Source organism: Pseudophryne corroboree, chromosome 6, assembly GCF_028390025.1.
Source record: "Pseudophryne corroboree isolate aPseCor3 chromosome 6, aPseCor3.hap2, whole genome shotgun sequence".
NCBI lineage: Eukaryota > Metazoa > Chordata > Amphibia > Anura > Myobatrachidae > Pseudophryne > Pseudophryne corroboree.
In genome coordinates, this window is record NC_086449.1 from 163880488 (window position 1) to 163900007 (window position 19520).

The 19520-nt window shown below is 46.5% G+C and overlaps 1 protein-coding gene across 3 annotated transcripts in view; it reads left to right on the top strand.

The window, feature by feature from the left end:
- GMCL1 (germ cell-less 1, spermatogenesis associated) overlaps positions 1 to 19520 on the top strand; it is a 458077-nt gene that overhangs the window by 31470 nt on the left and 407087 nt on the right. The window contains exon 1 of one of the 3 annotated variants that reach the window (XM_063932079.1): positions 7892 to 8079. The exons of the other annotated variants lie outside the window; for them this stretch is intronic. Coding sequence (XP_063788149.1) covers positions 7981 to 8079 — 99 coding nt within the window. The 5' untranslated portion in view covers positions 7892 to 7980. Of the gene's footprint in view, positions 1 to 7891; positions 8080 to 19520 lie in introns of those variants that run through there. 3 annotated transcript variants of the gene reach the window in all.

The following is a 19520-nucleotide window of genomic DNA, read 5'->3' on the forward strand; positions in this document are numbered from 1 at the left end:
GAGGCATTGAACATTTCTGACACTACAAGTACCACAAAAAAGGGTATTATGTGGGGTGTGAAAAAACTACCAGTAGTTTTTCCTGAATCAGATGAATTAGATGAGGTGTGTGATAAAGCGTGGGTTTCCCCCGATAAAAAAACTGCTGATTTCTAATAAATTATTGGCACTATACCCTTTCCCGCCAGAGGTTAGGGCACGTTGGGAAACACCCCCTAGGGTAGATAAGGCGCTCACACGCTTATCAAAACAAGTGGCGTTACCGTCTCCTGATACGGCCGCCCTCAAGGAACCAGCTGATAGAAAGCTGGAAAATATCCTAAAAGGTATATACACACATACCGGTGTTATACTGCAACCAGCAATCGCCTCAGCCTGGATGTGCAGCGCTGGAGTGGCTTGGTCGGATTCCCTGACTGAAAATATTGATACCCTGGATAGGGACAGTATATTATTAACTATAGAGCATTTAAAGGATGCATTACTATATATGCGAGATGCACAGAGGGATATTTGCACCCTGGCATCTAGAGTGAGTGCGATGTCCATTTCTGCCAGAAGAACGTTATGGACGCGACAGTGGTCAGGTGATGTGGATTCCAAACGACATATGGAAGTATTGCCGTATAAAGGGGAGGAGTTATTTGGGGTAGGTCTATCGGACCTGGTGGCCACGGCAACGGCTGGAAAATCCACCTTTTTTACCCCAGGTCACCTCTCGGCAGAAAAAGACACCGTCTTTTCAAACTCAGTCCTTTCATCCCTATAAGGGCAAGCGGGAAAAAGGCCGCTCATTTCTGCCCCGGGGCAGAGGAAGGGGAAAAAGACTACACCAGGCAGCCTCTTCCCAGGAGCAGAAGCCCTCCCCCGCTTCTGCCAAGTCTTCAGCATGACGCTGGGGCTCTACATGCGGACTCGGGCACGGTGGGGGGTCGTCTCAAGAAATTCAGCGCGCAGTGGGCTCACTCGCAAGTGGACCCCTGGATCCTGCAGGTAGTATCACAGGGGTACAAATTGGAATTCGAGACGTCTCCCCCTCGCCGGTTCCTGAAGTCTGCTCTACCAACATCTCCCTCCGACAGGGAGGCAGTATTGGAAGCTATTCACAAGCTGTATTCCCAGCAGGTGATAATCAAGGTACCCCTCCTACAACAGGGAAAGGGGTATTATTCCACGCTGTTTGTGGTACCGAAGCCGGACGGCTCGGTGAGACCAATTTTAAATCTAAAATCTTTGAACACTTACATAAAAAGGTTCAAATTCAAGATGGAGTCACTCAGAGCAGTGATAGCGAACCTGGAAGAAGGGGACTATATGGTGTCTCTGGACATCAAAGATGCTTATCTCCATGTCCCAATCTACCCTTCTCACCAAGGGTACCTCAGGTTTGTGATACAAAACTGTCATTATCAGTTTCAGACGCTGCCGTTTGGATTGTCCACGGCACCACGGGTCTTTACCAAGGTAATGGCCGAAATGATGATTCTTCTTTGAAGAGAAGGCGTATTAATTATCCCTTACTTGGACGATCTCCTGATAAGGGCAAGGTCCAGGGAACAGTTAGAGGTCGGAGTAGCACTATCTCAAGTAGTGCTACGTCAGCACGGGTGGATTCTAAATATCCCAAAATCACAGCTGATTCCAACAACACGTCTACTGTTCCTAGGGATGATTCTGGACACAGTCCAGGAAAAGGTTTTTCTCCCGGAGGAGAAGGCCAGGGAGTTATCCGAGCTAGTCAGGAACCTCCTAAAACCAGGACAAGTGTCAGTGCATCAATGCACGAGAGTCCTGGGAAAAATGGTGGCTTCTTACGAAGCGATTCCATTCGGAAGATTCCATGCAAGAACTTTTCAGTGGGATCTGCTGGACAAATCCTAGAACTAAGGGCCATTTACAATGCCCTAAGTCAAGCAAGGCCTCTGCTTCAGGGTCAACCGGTATTGATCCAGTCGGACAACATCACGACTGTCGCCCACGTAAACAGACAGGGCGGCACAAGAAGCAGGAGGGCAATGGCAGAAGCTGCAAGGATTCTCCGCTGGGCGGAAAATCATGTGATAGCACTGTCAGCAGTGTTCATTCCGGGAGTGGACAACTGGGAAGCAGACTTCCTCAGCAGACACGACCTCCACCCGGGGGAGTGGGGACTTCATCCAGAAGTCTTCCAAGTGATTGTAAACCGTTGGGAAAAACCAAAGGTGGACATGATGGCGTCCCGTCTCAACAAGAAACTGGACAGATATTGCGCCAGGTCAAGGGACCCTCAGGCAATAGCGGTGGACGCTCTGGTAACACCGTGGGTGTTCCAGTCGGTGTATGTGTTCCCTCCTCTGCCTCTCATACCAAAAGTACTGAGAATCATAAGAAGGAGAGGAGTAAGAACTATACTCGTGGCTCCGGATTGGCCAAGAAGAACTTGGTACCCGGAGCTGCAAGAGATGCTCACGGAGGACCCGTGGCCTCTACCTCTAAGAAAGGACCTGATTCAGCAGGGACCTTGCCTGTTCCAAGACTTACCGCGGCTGCGTTTGACGGCATGGTGGTTGAACGCCGGATCCTGAAGGAAAAAGGCATTCCAGATGAAGTCATCCCTACCCTGATCACAGCCAGGAAGGATGTAACCGCAAAACATTATCACCGCATTTGGCGGAAATATGTTGCGTGGTGTGAGGTCAAGAAGGCCCCTACAGAGGAATTTCAACTGGGTCGTTTCCTGCATTTCCTGCAAGCAGGATTGTCTATGGGCCTAAAACTAGGATCCCTTAAGGTTCAAATTTCGGCCCTGTCGATCTTCTTCCAGAAGGAACTGGCTTCAGTTCCTGAAGTCCAGACTTTTGTAAAGGGGGTACTGCATATACAGCCTCCCTTTGTGCCTCCAGTGGCACCCTGGGATCTCAATGTGGTTTTGGGATTCCTAAAATCACATTGGTTCGAACCACTTGCCACAGTGGATTTAAAATATCTCACATGGAAAGTGGTAATGCTGTTAGCCCTGGCTTCAGCCAGGCGCGTATCAGAATTGGCGGCTTTATCCTATAAAAGCCCTTACCTGATATTTCATTCGGATAGGGCGGAATTGAGGACTCGTCCTCAATTTCTCCCTAAGGTGGTTTCAGCGTTTCACATGAACCAACCTATTGTGGTACCTGCGGCTACTAGGGACTTGGAGGACTCCAAGTTGCTGGACGTAGTCAGGGCCCTGAAAATATATGTTTCCAGGACGGCTGGAGTCAGAAAATCTGACTCGCTGTTTATACTGTATGCACCCAACAAGCTGGGTGCTCCTGCTTCTAAGCAGACGATTGCTCGTTGGATTTGTAATACAATTCAGCTTGCACATTCTGTGGCAGGCCTGCCACAGCCAAAATCTGTAAAAGCCCATTCCACAAGGAAGGTGGGCTCATCTTGGGCGGCTGCCCGAGGGGTCTCGGCTTTACAACTTTGCCGAGCAGCTACTTGGTCAGGGGCAAACACGTTTGCTAAATTCTACAAATTTGATACCCTGGCTGAGGAGGACCTGGAGTTCTCTCATTCGGTGCTGCAGAGTCATCCGCACTCTCCCGCCCGTTTGGGAGCTTTGGTATAATCCCCATGGTCCTTACGGAAGTCCCAGCATCCACTAGGACGTCAGAGAAAATAAGAATTTACTTACCGATAATTCTATTTCTCGTAGTCCGTAGTGGATGCTGGGCGCCCATCCCAAGTGCGGATTGTCTGCAATACTTGTATATAGTTATTGTTACAAAAAAATCGGGTTGTTTATTGTTGTGAGCCATCTTTTCAGAGGCTCCTACGTTTATCATACTGTTAACTGGGTTCAGATCACAGGTTGTACGGTGTGATTGGTGTGGCTGGTATGAGTCTTACCCGGGATTCAAAATCCTTCCTTATTATGTACGCTCGTCCGGGCACAGTATCCTAACTGAGGCTTGGAGGAGGGTCATAGGGGGAGGAGCCAGTGTACACCAGCTAGTCTAAAGCTTTTACTTTTTGTGCCCAGTCTCCTGCGGAGCCGCTATTCCCCATGGTCCTTACGGAAGTCCCAGCATCCACTACGGACTACGAGAAATAGAATTATCGGTAAGTAAATTCTTATTTTATTTTGTTCTTACTGGAAGCTGTCCCACTACTTAATAAATCCTGCCTTGCAGGATGCCTATTCAGCCTTAGATGGTTTTAACCCAACCTGTTTAAATGTCTCATTAACATACTCTTGTGCAATGTACAGTATATTCAAGTATTCTGTCTAATCTATGTGCCACAGTGACGTAGCCAGACACACACACACACACACACACACACACACACACACACACACACACACACACACACACACACACACACACGTAAAAAAGCGCCTCTGGTGCAGTATTTCTTAAAACACAGTTTAACATCAACCACCTTCTGACACCTATCAAAGTGTACAAGTACTGTGTTAGGTGGTAATCCAACCACCTATTCTCAAGCAAATCCAATATAACCACAAGTAAATTAGCAACACCGATTGTCCACGATTTTCTTGTGGCTATATTGGATTTGCTTGAGAAAAAAAGGTGGTTGGATTACCACCTAACACGGTACTTGTACACTTTGATAGGTGTCAGAAGGTGGTTGATGTTAAACTGTGTTTTAAGAAATACTGCACTATGAGGCGCCTTTTCACGTTTTTTACAGATGAACCATTAAGCCTGTTTTTGAAACTACTGGCAACTTGGAGAAGAGCAGCCACCCCTTTATCAAGAGGAGGGAGTGCAATAGGACTTTTTGAATTATGTTGTGACGTGGTTGCTTTGGCTGGAATAATAATAATGACACACTGAATGATAATCATGCACATATATACATACCATTACACACACACAGTATAGGTCCTCCCATCCATGTAATGAGAGAGCTGAGCACAGGCATTGCCCGACATCAGCCAGGTACCTGCTGGACTCCTTCCCCCCCCCATCTGCCGCTGGCAGTACCAGTGTTCTCTCCTGTCACTCCCCCGATGGAGAGACTGAGCCTGGCGGCGGACAGGCGTCTCGAGTCTGCGGGCCTTTCTCCCAGCTTACGGCCAGGCTTCCTCTGCTAGCTGCTGCAACCTCCTCCCGGTATGCAGGGCTCAGTGGCGCAGTGGGAGACAGCTTCATCTCCTGTGCGGGAAAAGGTGTGCGTTACTTTTACAGCGGGTCCGGGTTGCAGAAAATGGGCAGCCCCGGCATATGTGTTGCTAATGGAGCTCTGGCCTCTTCCTGGATGGTCACATGACGCCTCACTTGCCTCTTTTTTAAGTGGTTTTATTGGCCTCTATGAAGCCCCGCCTCGCTCTACAGGCAGTGCCGCACCAGTCCCTAACCATGAGAAGTGAGGCAGAGCTGTTGCTGCCTCACGTCTCGTTTCTCCCTTCAGTTCCAGGGAGATCCGTACATCTGGAGAGTTTTAACTAAACAAATGATTACTTTTAATACAAAGAAGAGGTTTATAAGTATCTTCTTATTGTAATAATTTTTATAGGTAAAACTCTGGAGTATTGACAGGGAGTATAACAAGTGAGGCTCTTCCTCCCCTGACTGCACGTCCCTGATATGCCAAAATATTTTGGTACTGTAGTCTGATGAAGATTTGTGGCGAATATCCCTTCACTGCTCCACCTGAAGCAGAGAGAAGCTAGGCCCCAACCAAGACAAGATAACAAATTAGTGTGCTCTTTTAGGAATTCATCTTTTTTCTGATACCATTTAAAAAGTTAGTGATGCATGACAATTTAATAACGGTACAGCATACATTATCTTGAACAATTTGGTACCATGCAGATTTTGTTGAAAAGGTCCCAAATCAGCGCAATATACAGGCAAAGCTGCCTCTTGTCACAAGAAAAAGACACCCACTTTTTACAATAAAATACAAAAAAAATAATGCAGTATGACAATGATGGCATGTTCCACTTATACTTAACACAGAATCTCCTGTCTTTTTAGTCCTTATACATCACGAAAGAGACCACTCTTGATTAAGAAAAAGAAATAGAGACGATTTTACACATGTGTCTTTCTATATTTTTTTTGTTCACATATACATGATGGAGTCCAATCGTGAACAAGGACTAAAAAGACTAGAGATTCTGTGTTAAGTATATGTGGAACATTGGCTTAGCGCCGTCATTGTCATATTTTATATTTGTAATTTGGTACCATGGTAATAAATTACTTTATAATTCAGTAAAAATTATGAAATACTGTTACTTCAGTGTTGGGATAAAGTGTTCTTTTAGTGATCACTTATAATTATCACAATAGTCTAAGTAGAACTCATCAACTAAATAAATACTAAATCCTTGTTTATAACGAGCTGGGATTGCGTGACCGCCGGTCAACATTCCGATGGCGGGAGGAGCCGGATCGTCTGGATAATGGTGTTCAGGAGACCAACACCGGAATCTCGACAGACTGTGAATTACCACCGTACGGAATCTTGACCTCTGCAGGTTAGTCATACTCGGTGGGTGGGTCCACGCCTCCAACCGAGTGGGAATATAACCTGTGGCGAGCAAAGCGAGCCCCCTGGCCCAAAGCGCGGCAAGCCTGCGGTATACTGACAGCGGTCATCCCGTCTCTCGGTAAAACATATCAATTCCAAAGTAGCCTTTGGTAAAATACTGCAATTAGTCCATTCTGGAATGAGAGTTAAGTTGCTTATCAGAAAGTCCGTAATCCGTACAAGCATGAGTCTCTGAGAGGCCATTCCTAAAGATTCTGTGCGGCGAGACACTTAAGCAACATGTGTGTTTGTACTTGGGTGGTATCTATAGAAAAGAATCTGTGGGATTACTTCAGTCATACTGAATAAGACAAGTGTTACAACACTAGCATAATATTTGGTCTGAACAAGGGCAGATCTAGACTTTACTTTTAGGGGGGGTTAATTATTTATCCTGACTCCTCCTCTGTCCTGTCACCTCCCCTTTCTGGTCCCAACTCCTCCCCTTTACAGTGTCTTTTACGGTGACCTGGGCCCAGCGCTCAGCGTCACTCCTTATATGCGGCTCAGGCCTATGGGCCTGCCTACTTGTGGACACTCAGACTAATAGGGCCTAGTGCCTCCTAACTGTCCACAGGCCTAAGGCCTGAGTTTTAGCCAAGGGCCTAGTGCCCACCTACCATTGGGTAGGTTGGGCGACCTGGGCCTTATGCCCAGAGTGCCCTTATACATCTATTGGGGCCACACTTAACTGATAGGGCCTCTGACATTCCCCCAGACCTAAGGCTGGAATGAGCCACGGGCCTAGTGCCCGACCTCTACCCCCTGGGTCAAAGGGCCCGCCTAGTGCACCACAGGCCTAGTGCCTTATTTGACCCCATGGGCCTAATGCCTGATCTCTAGTATTCTAGTGGGGAAAGGGGCGCCTCACTGAAGGCCTACCTGCTCCATTGGAGAAGCGCTTTAGATCTTCTTTCTTGCTGGCCGTGTATTCAGGCTTTTTCTGCAGCCTCAGGAACTGCTCCCACGGCGTCCTCTTCACTCTCCGGCCGCCGTGGGAGCAGTTCCTGAGGCTGCGGAAGAAGCCTGAATACACTGCCATCAAGAAAGAAGATCTAAAGCGCTTCTCCAATGGAGCAGGTAGGCCTTCAGTGTTGTAAGTAAGGTATACATTACTACCACAAAAAAACAGCATGTTTAATAGTGGAGAAAACAAATAGTGAAGTTGATGTTCGATTACTGCTGTACTGCATACATAATTAACACAAGAGACCATGAAATGTAAAAACTTTAACATAACTTGAGTCCATAACTGAAGTTGAGTCAACGATCTCATTATTTTTCCCTTGTTTGGAACCTGTTGTAACGGTCTGTAATTTTCCTTAAAATGTCAGCAGAAAGTGTATACTGCCTTCCCATACTTCCTTGGATAGTAGGCACTTCCGTTACACAGAGAATGTGAATAAAAGGAACAAAACACTCTCTTGAAGGCCAGGACAGCACATTTGTTAAATGGTTTGGTTTCATGAAGTATACCAGCACATCTTGTTCCTCCTCATTACATTGAATGATATACCCAATGTACCAGATGTTATCATACACTACTGCAAGGTATGTTCCAGTTTGCAGATCACTTTTGTCTACGTTTTTTGTGACTGTGGTCATAGTGACACTAACTCTAGTTCCTGCTGTCTTCATGTGGTCTGATGACGATCGATATATGTGTAGCTTATCATTACTAATAGGTCGAAATCTGTGAGTACTTGTTCCTGCCACAGTCTTTGCTATTTCTAGACTGCTATGCAGCTTGGTTTTGCAGTCTTGTATTTAATTTTGTGACACGTAAAAAATCTTTATGCCATTTACAGTTTCATTTGCCCAGCAATACAGGTCCAAAGATGTGATGGGTTTCCACTGTGCGTGTAGCCAGACGTTTTACTGTCCCTCCAATGCCATCACACGGAGTTCTTAGCATGAGATGTGGCAAAAAAATCCATTCTGCTTCGAATGTTGAAGCCATCCTTATGGAAGCATAAGTTCAAAAAGTTTTTGCAGTTCTTTAATTGTGCACTAAAGTAGTGAACATACTCCAATTTTGGTAATAGTTTTGTTAAGTGTTTCATAACTACCATAATGAAGGCATGCACAGTTATGGCTACGCGGTCATAGGTATCGCTAATAACGCACAGGCTCACACACTTTAAAATGTCTCAATCATCTTGCCTATAATATGCAACAAATGGGTGGAGTGTTGCTTGTGAAGTTTACCAGTGGAATCCTTAAATTGCATCCTGACACACAAATACTTTCTGCAAAATCTAGTAATACAATAGCTTCTGGGCGAATGGTTTCCTTCAGCTGGCGTGGGTATTCAGCCTGCGACTTTGCTGTATACAGATGGGCTGTTGTATCATCAACAGCACTACAAATAACTTCATAGAATTGTTCCACGTTACTAGTGATTGTAATCAATTTACTTTGGTCAGTGTGGACCCACTGCTTATAAACAATTGTGTCCTCATCATACATGTCACTATCATGAAAAAGTTTTTCAACTATTTTCTGAAGTGCTTCCAGACCTGGGCATTTGCCACATTGACGAAGCATACAAGTTTTGAGACTCGAGAACAAGCAAGGATTTCAGTTAGGTCTTTGTAGTACATCTTTAGGGGGGTATTTTGGTCCAGGTTTTTCGGCTAGCCAAAAAATCCGGACCCTGCTATTCAATGCCGGCCGTTTCTGGACAGCATTCCGACAATGCAGATACGATTTGATAAGTCTAATGTGCATCAGCTGTAAACTGTTGAAAACACCCACGTTTTTTCAACAAAAACGTAGATCGGCAAATAACTTGCCGATCCACGTGTTTTCCGACAGTGCTGATTTTTTGACAGTCAAAAAAAGTCACTTTCATTGAATAGGTCGAATGCATATTTGACCTAAAAACTGTCAAAGTGCAGTTTTTCCGACTGTCGAAAAAACTGGCACCAATTGAATACCCCCATAGTGGTAGAGCAGCAACCAATAAGTTTTGGTGCGTTTCGCAAAAACTCACAGAATGCATACCTCTTGCCACAACACTAACACACCACGTAGGTCGTAAAGACCAAAACTTAGACAATCCAACTTGAATGTCTGGAAAAAGGTTTTAAATTTCATGGTTTGTGTAAATTATGTATGTGGTAGACCAGTAATGAAGCGTCAACTTAATGATTTTTTTTTCTCCACTATGAAACAGAGTATATTATTTTTTTGTTTTTTTTTGGGTGGTAGTAATGTATACCTTTTTAAATTGTTTATTTAATTTTCAGGTTATAAGGGATAACATTAACCCCCAACAACACGTGGGGAGAGCATATCCATAAAACAACATTATACATAGAGCAGAAACATAACCTTAAAAAAGGAGGTCATGGGGTTCCTATAATTAAAGACATTACATTGATAATAAAAGATATAGAGGTAAAATATGCATCGGGAATAACAGAGGCAAACCGATTAAATAGGAACCCAGATATAATCTCGTGACTGTACCAGGAAAGAAAGGAAGGATAAAGAAAAGGCAAGAGAAGAGAAAAGAAGAGAAGGGAAAGACAGGGGAGGTCTAGAGTAGAGGGAGAAAAGACAGAGTTGGAGGGTCCGCCAGTGCGCCTCCTTGTCCAGCAAATGCCACTCGGAGAGTTAATGCAAAATAGAAGGTAATACTTGAGATACACGAAAAGATAATGTTAAGAACGGTCCCATGTCTACTCGATAGGTTAGGAGATTACAAAGGTCACGATAGAAGGGCCGCAGAACCCTCAGGGGAGCGTATCCTACGTGTGGGAGCTTGAGATTCAAACCATAATTCCCAAATCTGAAGAAACTGGCAAGATCTATTATGGAGGTATGCAGTGATTTTTTCCATGCTTGCCAAGTACCATACTTTATCAATGACCCGCTTGATAGGGGGGGGTCTCCCTCTGTTTCCAGTGGAGGGCAATTGAGCATCGAGCAGCATTTAAGATCTGTGTTAGTAGTTTACCGGAGTTTGGAGGCATGTTAACAATGGGGAGGCCCAGCAGAAAAGACCAAGGGTCTTTAGATACCTGGGTATGGAGCACTGTACTCATCAGGTGTGCGACTGATTCCCAAAATAGTACGGTCTTAGGACACGTCCACCAGATGTGGAGCAAAGAGCCGTGGCCACCGCATCCTCTCCAGCACGTGGGCGAAGAGGAATGAAACATTTTATGGAGTCTAGAGGGGACAAAATACCACCTATATAATATTTTGTAGGCGTTTTACTTTACTAGGGTTGAGATGGAAGATTTTGCGGCAGCAGTGAAGATATCCGACCACTCATGATCAGCAGGCAGCGGTCCTAGGTCCCGCTCCCACTGAAGTACAAAAGCCGGGGTCGTCGACTGGCCCCGCTCCTGGAGAAGGGAGTATAGTAGGGAAATAATTCCTCGGGCGAGCGGTTTATGATAGCAATAAGACTCCAGAGTAGATAAAGGTTGGAACAGGGAAGAATTCGATAGAGAGGAGATAAAGTATCTTATCTGAAAATAGGTAAAGGGGGGTTCGCTTCCGGGAAATTATATTTTGTCATGATGTCCGATAGAGGCGCGCAGACGCCCTCTGACAGTACATCCAGAACAAAACGGATATTCCTTTCCGACCATAGATGAGAGCGGGTCCGGGAATGACCCGGGGCAAAAGAAGGGTTATCCCATAAGGGGGTAAGCGAAGAGGGGGATGACAGCAGGTGAAAGTGATGAGTGCAATAGTCCCAGATCTGGCAAGAGAATTCCAGCACAGGGTGCAGTTGCAAATGAGGAGATCTAGATTTGGGGGAGGATAAGAGTAAGGACGACAAAGACATAGTGTGGCCCAGTGCAGATTCCAGTTGGAGCCATCGGACATTCTGAGCAGGGGCGAACCAAGCAATGGCTTGGCTAAGATGCGTGGCCAGATAGTAAAGGCGGATTTCTGGGAAACCTCTACCGTCATCCTGCACTGGTTTGCGTAAAGAGGAGAAACCTATCCTAGGGACCTTATTTCTCCAGACAAAGCGGACAAACCAAGAGTGAACTTGTGCCAAGACAGAGTCCGGGACTCTCACAGGCAGCGTCTGAAACATATAAAGTAGGCGCGGGATAATATTCATTTTCAGAGCTATGATACGACCCAGCCAGGATATAATCACGGACTGCCATTTATGGAGATCGCCCTTAATTGTTAATAAGCAGGGGGAAGAAGTTCTCCCTATACAGATCTCCGTAGCGGCGCGTAATAAAGATCCCCAGGTATCGGATTTTAGAAGCACACCAAGAAAATTTAAAGTTGGATTGCATGCGGGACAGGTGGTTAGGAGGATTATGGAAGGGGAGAGCTTCCGTTTTAAGCCAATTAACTTTATAACCCGATATATGTCCATATTCAGACAAAAAGTTGAAAAGGTTAGGCAAAGAAGTGTGCGGTGAGGAAAGCGAGAGGAGGACATCATCTGCAAACAGGGAGATCTTGTAAACTGAGCCCCCCACCTCCAGTCCCCCAATATCGGTCGAGGTCCGGATACAGGCTGCTAACTGTTCTATCACTAAAGCAAAGATCAGGGGTGAGAGCAGGCAGCCCTGTCTAGTACCGTTAGAGATACCCAGAGGGTCTGACATCACTCCATTCACGGAAACCCTTGCTGAGGGATCAGAGTACAAGGCCTGAATCCCTGTAAGGAATTCACCCTGAAAACCAAATTGAGCAAGAGTTTCGAACATAAAGGGCCAACATATCCTGTCAAACGCTTTCTCCGCATCCAGAGAAAGCAAAATAGCAGGGGTATGTGTAAGGTTGATATAGTGGGCAAGGCTAATGACCCGTCTCGTATTATCGCGGGCTTGGCGACCAGGAATAAATCCCACCTGGTCATTATGGACAAGGTGGGGCAATACACTGTTCAATCGGAGGGCCAGGATTTTCGCGTATATCTTAATATCAGAGTTAAGTAGCGAGATAGGTCTATAGTTAATGCAATTGGATGCATCTTTGGGAATAACTATGATCCTAGCCTCCAAAGCCGATTTGGAGAAAGACGCTCCCTGTAAAACAGCATTAAAGAGAGACGAAAGATGGGGCGTAAGTTGGGGAAGAAAAGTCTTATAGTAGGTGGCTGAAAAGCCATCTGGGCCAGGAGCCTTGTTAGGTTTCAGGCTTTTAATGACGGTGGCAATTTCTTCATCAGAAATCCTAGAGTTTAATTCCGTGGAAACCGTTGGGGTGAGACAAGGCAGATGGCAGTGGGACAGAAAAGCGCGTATGTCCGCGAGAGAATCCGGGCTAGGATGAGAGGACCCATAAGCATTGTATAATTTCTTGTAGAAGCGAGAGAAAGTCTCGGTGATACGTTTGGGATCACAAGTTTTCTTACCAGGGGAAGACTGGATAGACAAAACGTTGTTCCTCGCCAATCTAGTCCGAAGCCGAGAAGCTAGCAGCCGATCTGCCTTATCCCCCTTTTTGTAAATAGACTGGTTGAGCCATTTCAAGCTAGTTTCCACCTTAGCTGTCGAGCAGTTTAGTTCACCTCAGGCAGAGGACCGAGAAGAGAGATCTGCTTCAGATCCCGACTTTTTGTGTCTCCGCGAGAGGGACGTGACCAAGTCCGAGAGTTCCCGAATGCTTTTGGTTCTAGCCTTCTTATTATGAGAGGAGGCACTGATCAAGCATCCGCGTAAGACCGCCTTATTGAGCGTCCCACAATAACATCGAAGAAACAGTCGGCGATGCATTTGTATTAAAGTAATGGGAGATTTCAGCAGCTATGTGGGCTTTCGTTTGGGGATTGAGAAGGATTCTGTCATTTAACCGCCACGTATGGTGGCGAGCGGGAGGGCATGGGCCTGGGACGTCCACCATGACCGGACCATGGTCTGACCATGTGCTAGGGTAAATGGAGGTGTCAAGAATGCACTGAGCAGGCTCTGTACTCAAAAAGAGCATGTCCAATCTAGTGTAAACATCATATATAGGGGAGTAGTAGGAGTAATCACGAGCGTTCGACTCTTTCACTCGCCATGTATCGAAAAGAAGGTGCCGGGAAAGCAAGAGATTTAAAGCAGCTGCATTACGTGAATGAGAGGATCGCATTGATCTGGGCAGAGGTTTAGATCTGTCCAGAGCACTATCCAGGGTCACATTAAAGTCCCCACCCAAAACCACGTTACCGCGTCTGTGCAGCGCTAAGAGGCTATTCAGGGAGTGGAAGAAAGGGGCCTGTAGTTGATTTGGAGCATAAACATTCAAGAATGTATAGGGGGTCCCGTTTAACGACCCCACCAACAGTAGATATCTACCCTCAGGGTCCCTCAGTATGTCGGAGGGGGTGAAAGTCAGGTGGCTAGCAAAGAGTATAGAAACCCCCTTCTTCTTGCGTATGGGATCGCAAGCATGGAAAGTGTGTGGGAAGGTTTTAGACCTAAATTCAGGATGTGAAGTGCCAGAGAAGTGGGTCTCTTGTAGAAATATAATATTGCCTCTAAGTTGTTTAAGGGACTGAAATAAGAGAGAGCGTTTGCGTGGGCTGTTCAAACCTTTCATGTTCAGGGAAACTATTCTAAGAACCATGGAATAGGAGTGGAGAGCTATTCAAGCGGAAACGCACCAGCGGGACCTCGAAAGAGAGAGAGGAAAAAGAAGGAAGAAGACCAGAGAAAGAAGAAAAGAAATAGAAGTAGAACAGATGAAAAACAGGCATATGTTAGCACCAGCAACTAGAAAACAGAGAAAATCCATTCTCACAGGTCGGACCCGAGGAAGGAATAGACCCGCGGGCCTAGTTCGTCCGACGTTGACCGTGAAGGCCGAGTGGGGGATGGGTGAACCCAGCCGCTCGGAGGAGAGACTTGTGGGGACCGGGTCCCGTGTGTGGGCAAAACCAACAAAGTGTGCATAATGTAGCTAGTAGGCAAAAGGAGCTGAGAGGGAGGGGGGGGGGGGGGAGGGAAGGAGGAAGAGCATATCTAGAGGGACAAAGGGGAGACATGGTGTGGTGACTATATAACCTTATAAAAAAATAGAGGTCCGTGGACCCCCAACTCTTAAACTCCCCAAAAATATGCATTTAAACGTAGGGAAGGAGAAAAACAATAATACTGGAACTGTTGAAAACAGGAACAGAAAGCGTGACCCGACTGGATCATCGGGGGCCGCGCAGCCAACCGCGGAGAACCTCTGCCCCGGGACCCAAACCGGCCCAACCTCCACAAATAGAATAAGGCAAAAAACAGTAAACATTAACTAAACAGAGGACTCTACACGGTATGGGAACTCTGATGCAACGCAGAAAGGCACCCTGAGGTCCAATGAGAGCCGTTGCGGGAGTGAGGCCAGCTCAAGGGCAGTAACAAGTGTAGAGTCATGTACCCGCAGAGGTATGGGAGGCAGATCCAACAGTGTTCCAATTGGAGGACGGGGCTGTGAGGGAAGGGGAGGTGTTGACTAAGGGGGGGAGGGGGTGCGGAGAGGTAACCAAAGGGCCGGAGATGTTCAAATGGCGGAGCAGTTGAAGGGCCTCATCAGGGGATCTAGCAGATAGGACTTTACCATCAGATCTTACTTGGAGGGCAAAGGGGAAGCCCCATCTGTACCTGACATTGTTGTCTCTTAGGGTTTTGGTTATGTCCTTTAGTTCCCTTCTATTCAACGTAACCGGTGACAGGTCCTGGAAGACTAGGAGATCGGAGCCCTCGAAAGAAATGGCAGGAGACATCCGAGCTTTGGCGTAGACTTGATCTTTGACAGCAAAGTAGTGAAAACGCAAAATTACATTCCTCTGCGTTTTAGCATCCTGAGATCTAGGACGTAGGGCCCTGTGAGCCCTATCTAGGAGTAGCATATCGTCAGGAACAGAGGGAGCGGAAAAGGCGGAGCAGGTAATCAGTGAGGTGGGTCTGTTCCACCGTCTCGGGGACGTTACGGATTCCAAGATTGTTCCGACGGCCCCTATTATCCAAATCTTCTTGTTTATCCGCTAATAGCATAACATCTGTACGCATTTGAGTCATCTCCTGTTCTGATTCTTGTTGAAAGGCGATAAGCTCTTCTTGTTTTCTCTCGATGGCGTCAACTCTGGATCCCAAGTTGTCCACGTCCGTTTTCAGGCCGGAGATAGCCTCATGCACCTCCGCACGGATTGTTTTTTTTTTTATATTGCGCATCTCGGACAGGAGAAGAGCGACATCCGCTTTAGTGGCGGGAGTGGAGGAAGTGTCATCATCCGAGTCTCGATCGGAGGTTGCCGACGTGGGCGGAGGTGGTGATGATTTCCGGGTAGAGGACGGAGTAGAATTCTTGAAATAGCCCACCAGATTATGGGCATTTGATTCTCCCCCCCCCCCCCCCCCCCCTTTAGGCATGGTAACGGAGAGAGATGAGGTAAATTGGTAGTCAACACGGGGACGGGGAAGCTCCTTATAGCATTAGAATCACACACTGGGCCGGGTGTGTTACATAGTGATATCACATTGTAGACAATTCACAGAAAATAGCCGGGAGAGCCCAGCCGGGTGCAACGTAATGCGGGAGGACAGACTGAGTCTCAGTGCAGCGGATGTACCCCCGTTAGCCCCGACAGATGCGTAGTGACCCAGAGGCTGAGAGTCGCGTAAAGGTCACACACTGCACCATAGCTGTGTGATGCAGGGGTGTAGGAGGAGGCACCACCGAGGTGCAATAGAGACACAGGGATGCAGATTGGAGCACCACAGCACTACAGGGGTGCGCTTGGTGAGGGCAAAACAGCACTGTGAGAGCACATCCAGCCGGAGACCGAATATACTGAGGGGGAGAAAACAAGTGCAGGGAGAAGTGTCCTCCCAGCAGCAGCACATTAATAAGTCCAGCAGCGTGATGCAGTGAGGGGCTGTGCAGAGAGAGTGGTCCCAGGGGCACAGAGCAGGGATTGTGAGGGCCAGTGAGGGCTATATAGCAACACACCTCACTCACCTCACTGACTGGATACCGGCAGGGGATCCGTGGAAGCGCTGAGTCCTCGTCAAGATGGCCGCCAGGCGCCCCGCGGCTCCACCAAGCAGCTCGGCCCTCAGCGTTGTCCCGGCCGAAAGGGCAGGCCGGGGGAGCAGGTAGGCCTCCACGGGGGTGTGCAGCGGCAGGCAGTACGCTCGGGAGCGGTGGAGAGGGCCGGGAACGCCGTTCGCGGCACCCACGGGTCGCGCCGGCCCGGCAGTAAAATCGAGGTCCCGGCTTGAGGGCGGCTGGTAGGTCGCAATCCGCGGGAGCCCCAGGGCCAGCTCCCCGATTCCGCGGCTCACACCAGGTCACTGAAGGTAGGACGGGGGAGATAGGGGCAGCTATAATAGTGGGGATAGGCACCCAAATTCTAGTAAAAGCCACTTATATTCTCCCAAACTGTGGGAGCCCACAGTAAACAGGTCAGCTTCCTCCAGTAGCTAGGCCACGCCCCTCTGTATACCTTTTTAATAAGCACCCCTCAAAAAATGGGATCCCTAATGTCAATTGAACCTAGCGTTTTTAACTATTCGAAAACGTGTGTGTTTGCCGTAACGCAAAACTTGGGGCAGATAAAGTAATTTTGGTTTGGATTTTTGAATTCGGGAGGAAAAGTTACCTTAGGGGTACAAATTTTGTGGTGATTCCTTAATAAACACCAGTGATACTTCAAATAAACTGGATAAAGAAGCCATATTTAATCAACTAATTGTCATACAGTCGAGATATGTGTCAGAAATGGTTGTTTTGACAGCCTCTCAACTAAAAAATTTAGTATAAATCTGAGATGGGTGGTGGATATATATATATATAATATATATATATATATTTTTTTTTTTTGGGTGGGTGATCCGATGTGGAATGACCCCACTGCTTCCTTATTTCTGGGGATAACCACAATTTTTGCTAGTGTAGTATGTGGGGAAGGCCAGTACCTATTTGTTTACTAGTGAGAAGGAATCTCCTGCCACATTTCAATGTAGTTCTTTGCAAACTCAGCTGAATGCTGTGACGCAACCATTGTTTGATACTGTGGATCATCTCTCTGGGATAATGTTGATCTTGTTACATCTTCCTTGGGGACAGTTGTCAAGCAGCCCGAGTCTCATTCGGAATGGTTGCTGTGTGTCACCTATGGCACATAACTGCTCAACGGTCGGCAATTCTTCAATCCTGCTTCGTATAAATTGTTTTTGTTTTGTGTATGCACTCACTTGTATAGCGCTAACCACATTTGATTATCTACTGTTTATGTTTGTTGTATTATGTTTTTTGCACTGTTGAGATATTTCTTTCTTTATACCCCTTTCACATCGCAAAAATAACCCTGTATCGACCCGGCATATTGCCGGCTCGACAAGGTTCAGTGTGCGATGTGAAAGGGGCCTTGGAGAATTCCTGAGTCTCCTGACTCCGTAATTCAACCCGGGTAATAAGAAGGGTTATTCCCAGGTTGAATACCGGGTCAGTGGCAGTTTAAACGGGTTTCCGGGTCGATGTACCCTGTGACCACGCCCCCTTTTCTAAATATATATTTGATGGCTTCATTAGCTTACTTATATAAATGAAGTTGAATAGAAATACTTGACATTGTATTAGCTGAAGATAGTTTGACAATGCCTCAATGGTTTTTAAAGTGTCATCAGGAGAAATGGCAAATTCTTCCAGTTGGAGTTGTAGGGTCGACTTTGCATAAGACATCTATTAGAGGTATCCATAGTACAGTACATCAGGCTTCCTTGGATAGAAGAATGATGGTGGAGGTCCAGCTGGCTGAAGGAAGGTCATTTTTAAAACGTCTTCATCTTCGTTCTTGTCCATCACATAAGCAAGCCATCATTTCTTTTTATACAGATATATAGCTTTATGAATGGGCAGCAGAAAATAGATCTGGAATTAATTTGACATTCACAACGCAAAAAGACTATATTGAGTCTGAAACATTTTTGAATGATCGTTTCAGCCAGTCAGTAACTATTCAGGGAACACAACAGTATCATGCTTTTATACCTGTTGATTCAAGTACATCAAAAATATATATGTGAAAACCTTTTCTAAGGCTATAACATTATCTACAAATGGGTGATTCTCCAGAAAGTAAACATAAAGTCCCGTGCATCACACACATTTAAATGTTTTTTTTTTTCCTTTTGAAACTAGTCTGTTAAACTGTTCTTAAATGAAAACTTAATTACTTAGTAGCAGTGTCTTACCCTATAACTTAAGACCCACTAAAATCTTGGTATTTTAGAGTAGTATGTAGTTTGAATTTGTGTTGCTGCCCAGTGCATCATGTAGAAATCGCCAAAATTGTCATAAGGAACACGATAAATAAAACAGATAAGGACCCGGATTAATTGGGACCATCCTGAATACAGATATGCTTGCAGATTCCGCCAAGCACAATAATGACAGACAAATCAATAATATGCAGAAAAAACTAAACAGGGCAAGATATGCACACAGACTCAATTATACCCCTTTCATATCTCCAAAGCCGGATCCCACCCGGGAATTGAAAACTGGTCCTTCACGAATGGGATACGGCATTGGAGCCTCAGCGCTGGCTTCCCGTCCCGGCAATATGCCGGGCCGGTTGCCATAGCGGCGGGGGTGGTGGCAGCGCTGGGAGATGAGCTCACCTCTGCGCCGCCTCTCCCTATATAGTAAACTTGCAAAATTTTGCACGGTTACGATCAAGTCTGAATTAGGCCCATAGTGCAGGCCCAGGTTGACTGCATCCTCGACACCAATTTGATCGATAGGCGAACTGTAGGGGGTCCAGTTGGGGGCCAGTCATAGTTTTCAGGTGATTCAAAACCAGACATCTGTGCTATCGGCCTGTAGTCGTTCAGGTTCGTTATAGAGGGTTTCTTGGGGACCGGGACGATAGTGGACCTTTTGAGGCAGGAAGGGACTTTCTGTAGCTCCAACGATTTGTTGAAGATCTTGGTGAATATGGGGTCGAGCTGACCTGCACGTGCTCTCAGGGCAGATGGTGACACTCCGTCAGGACCCGGAGCTTTCCTGGGTTTGTCCCTTTT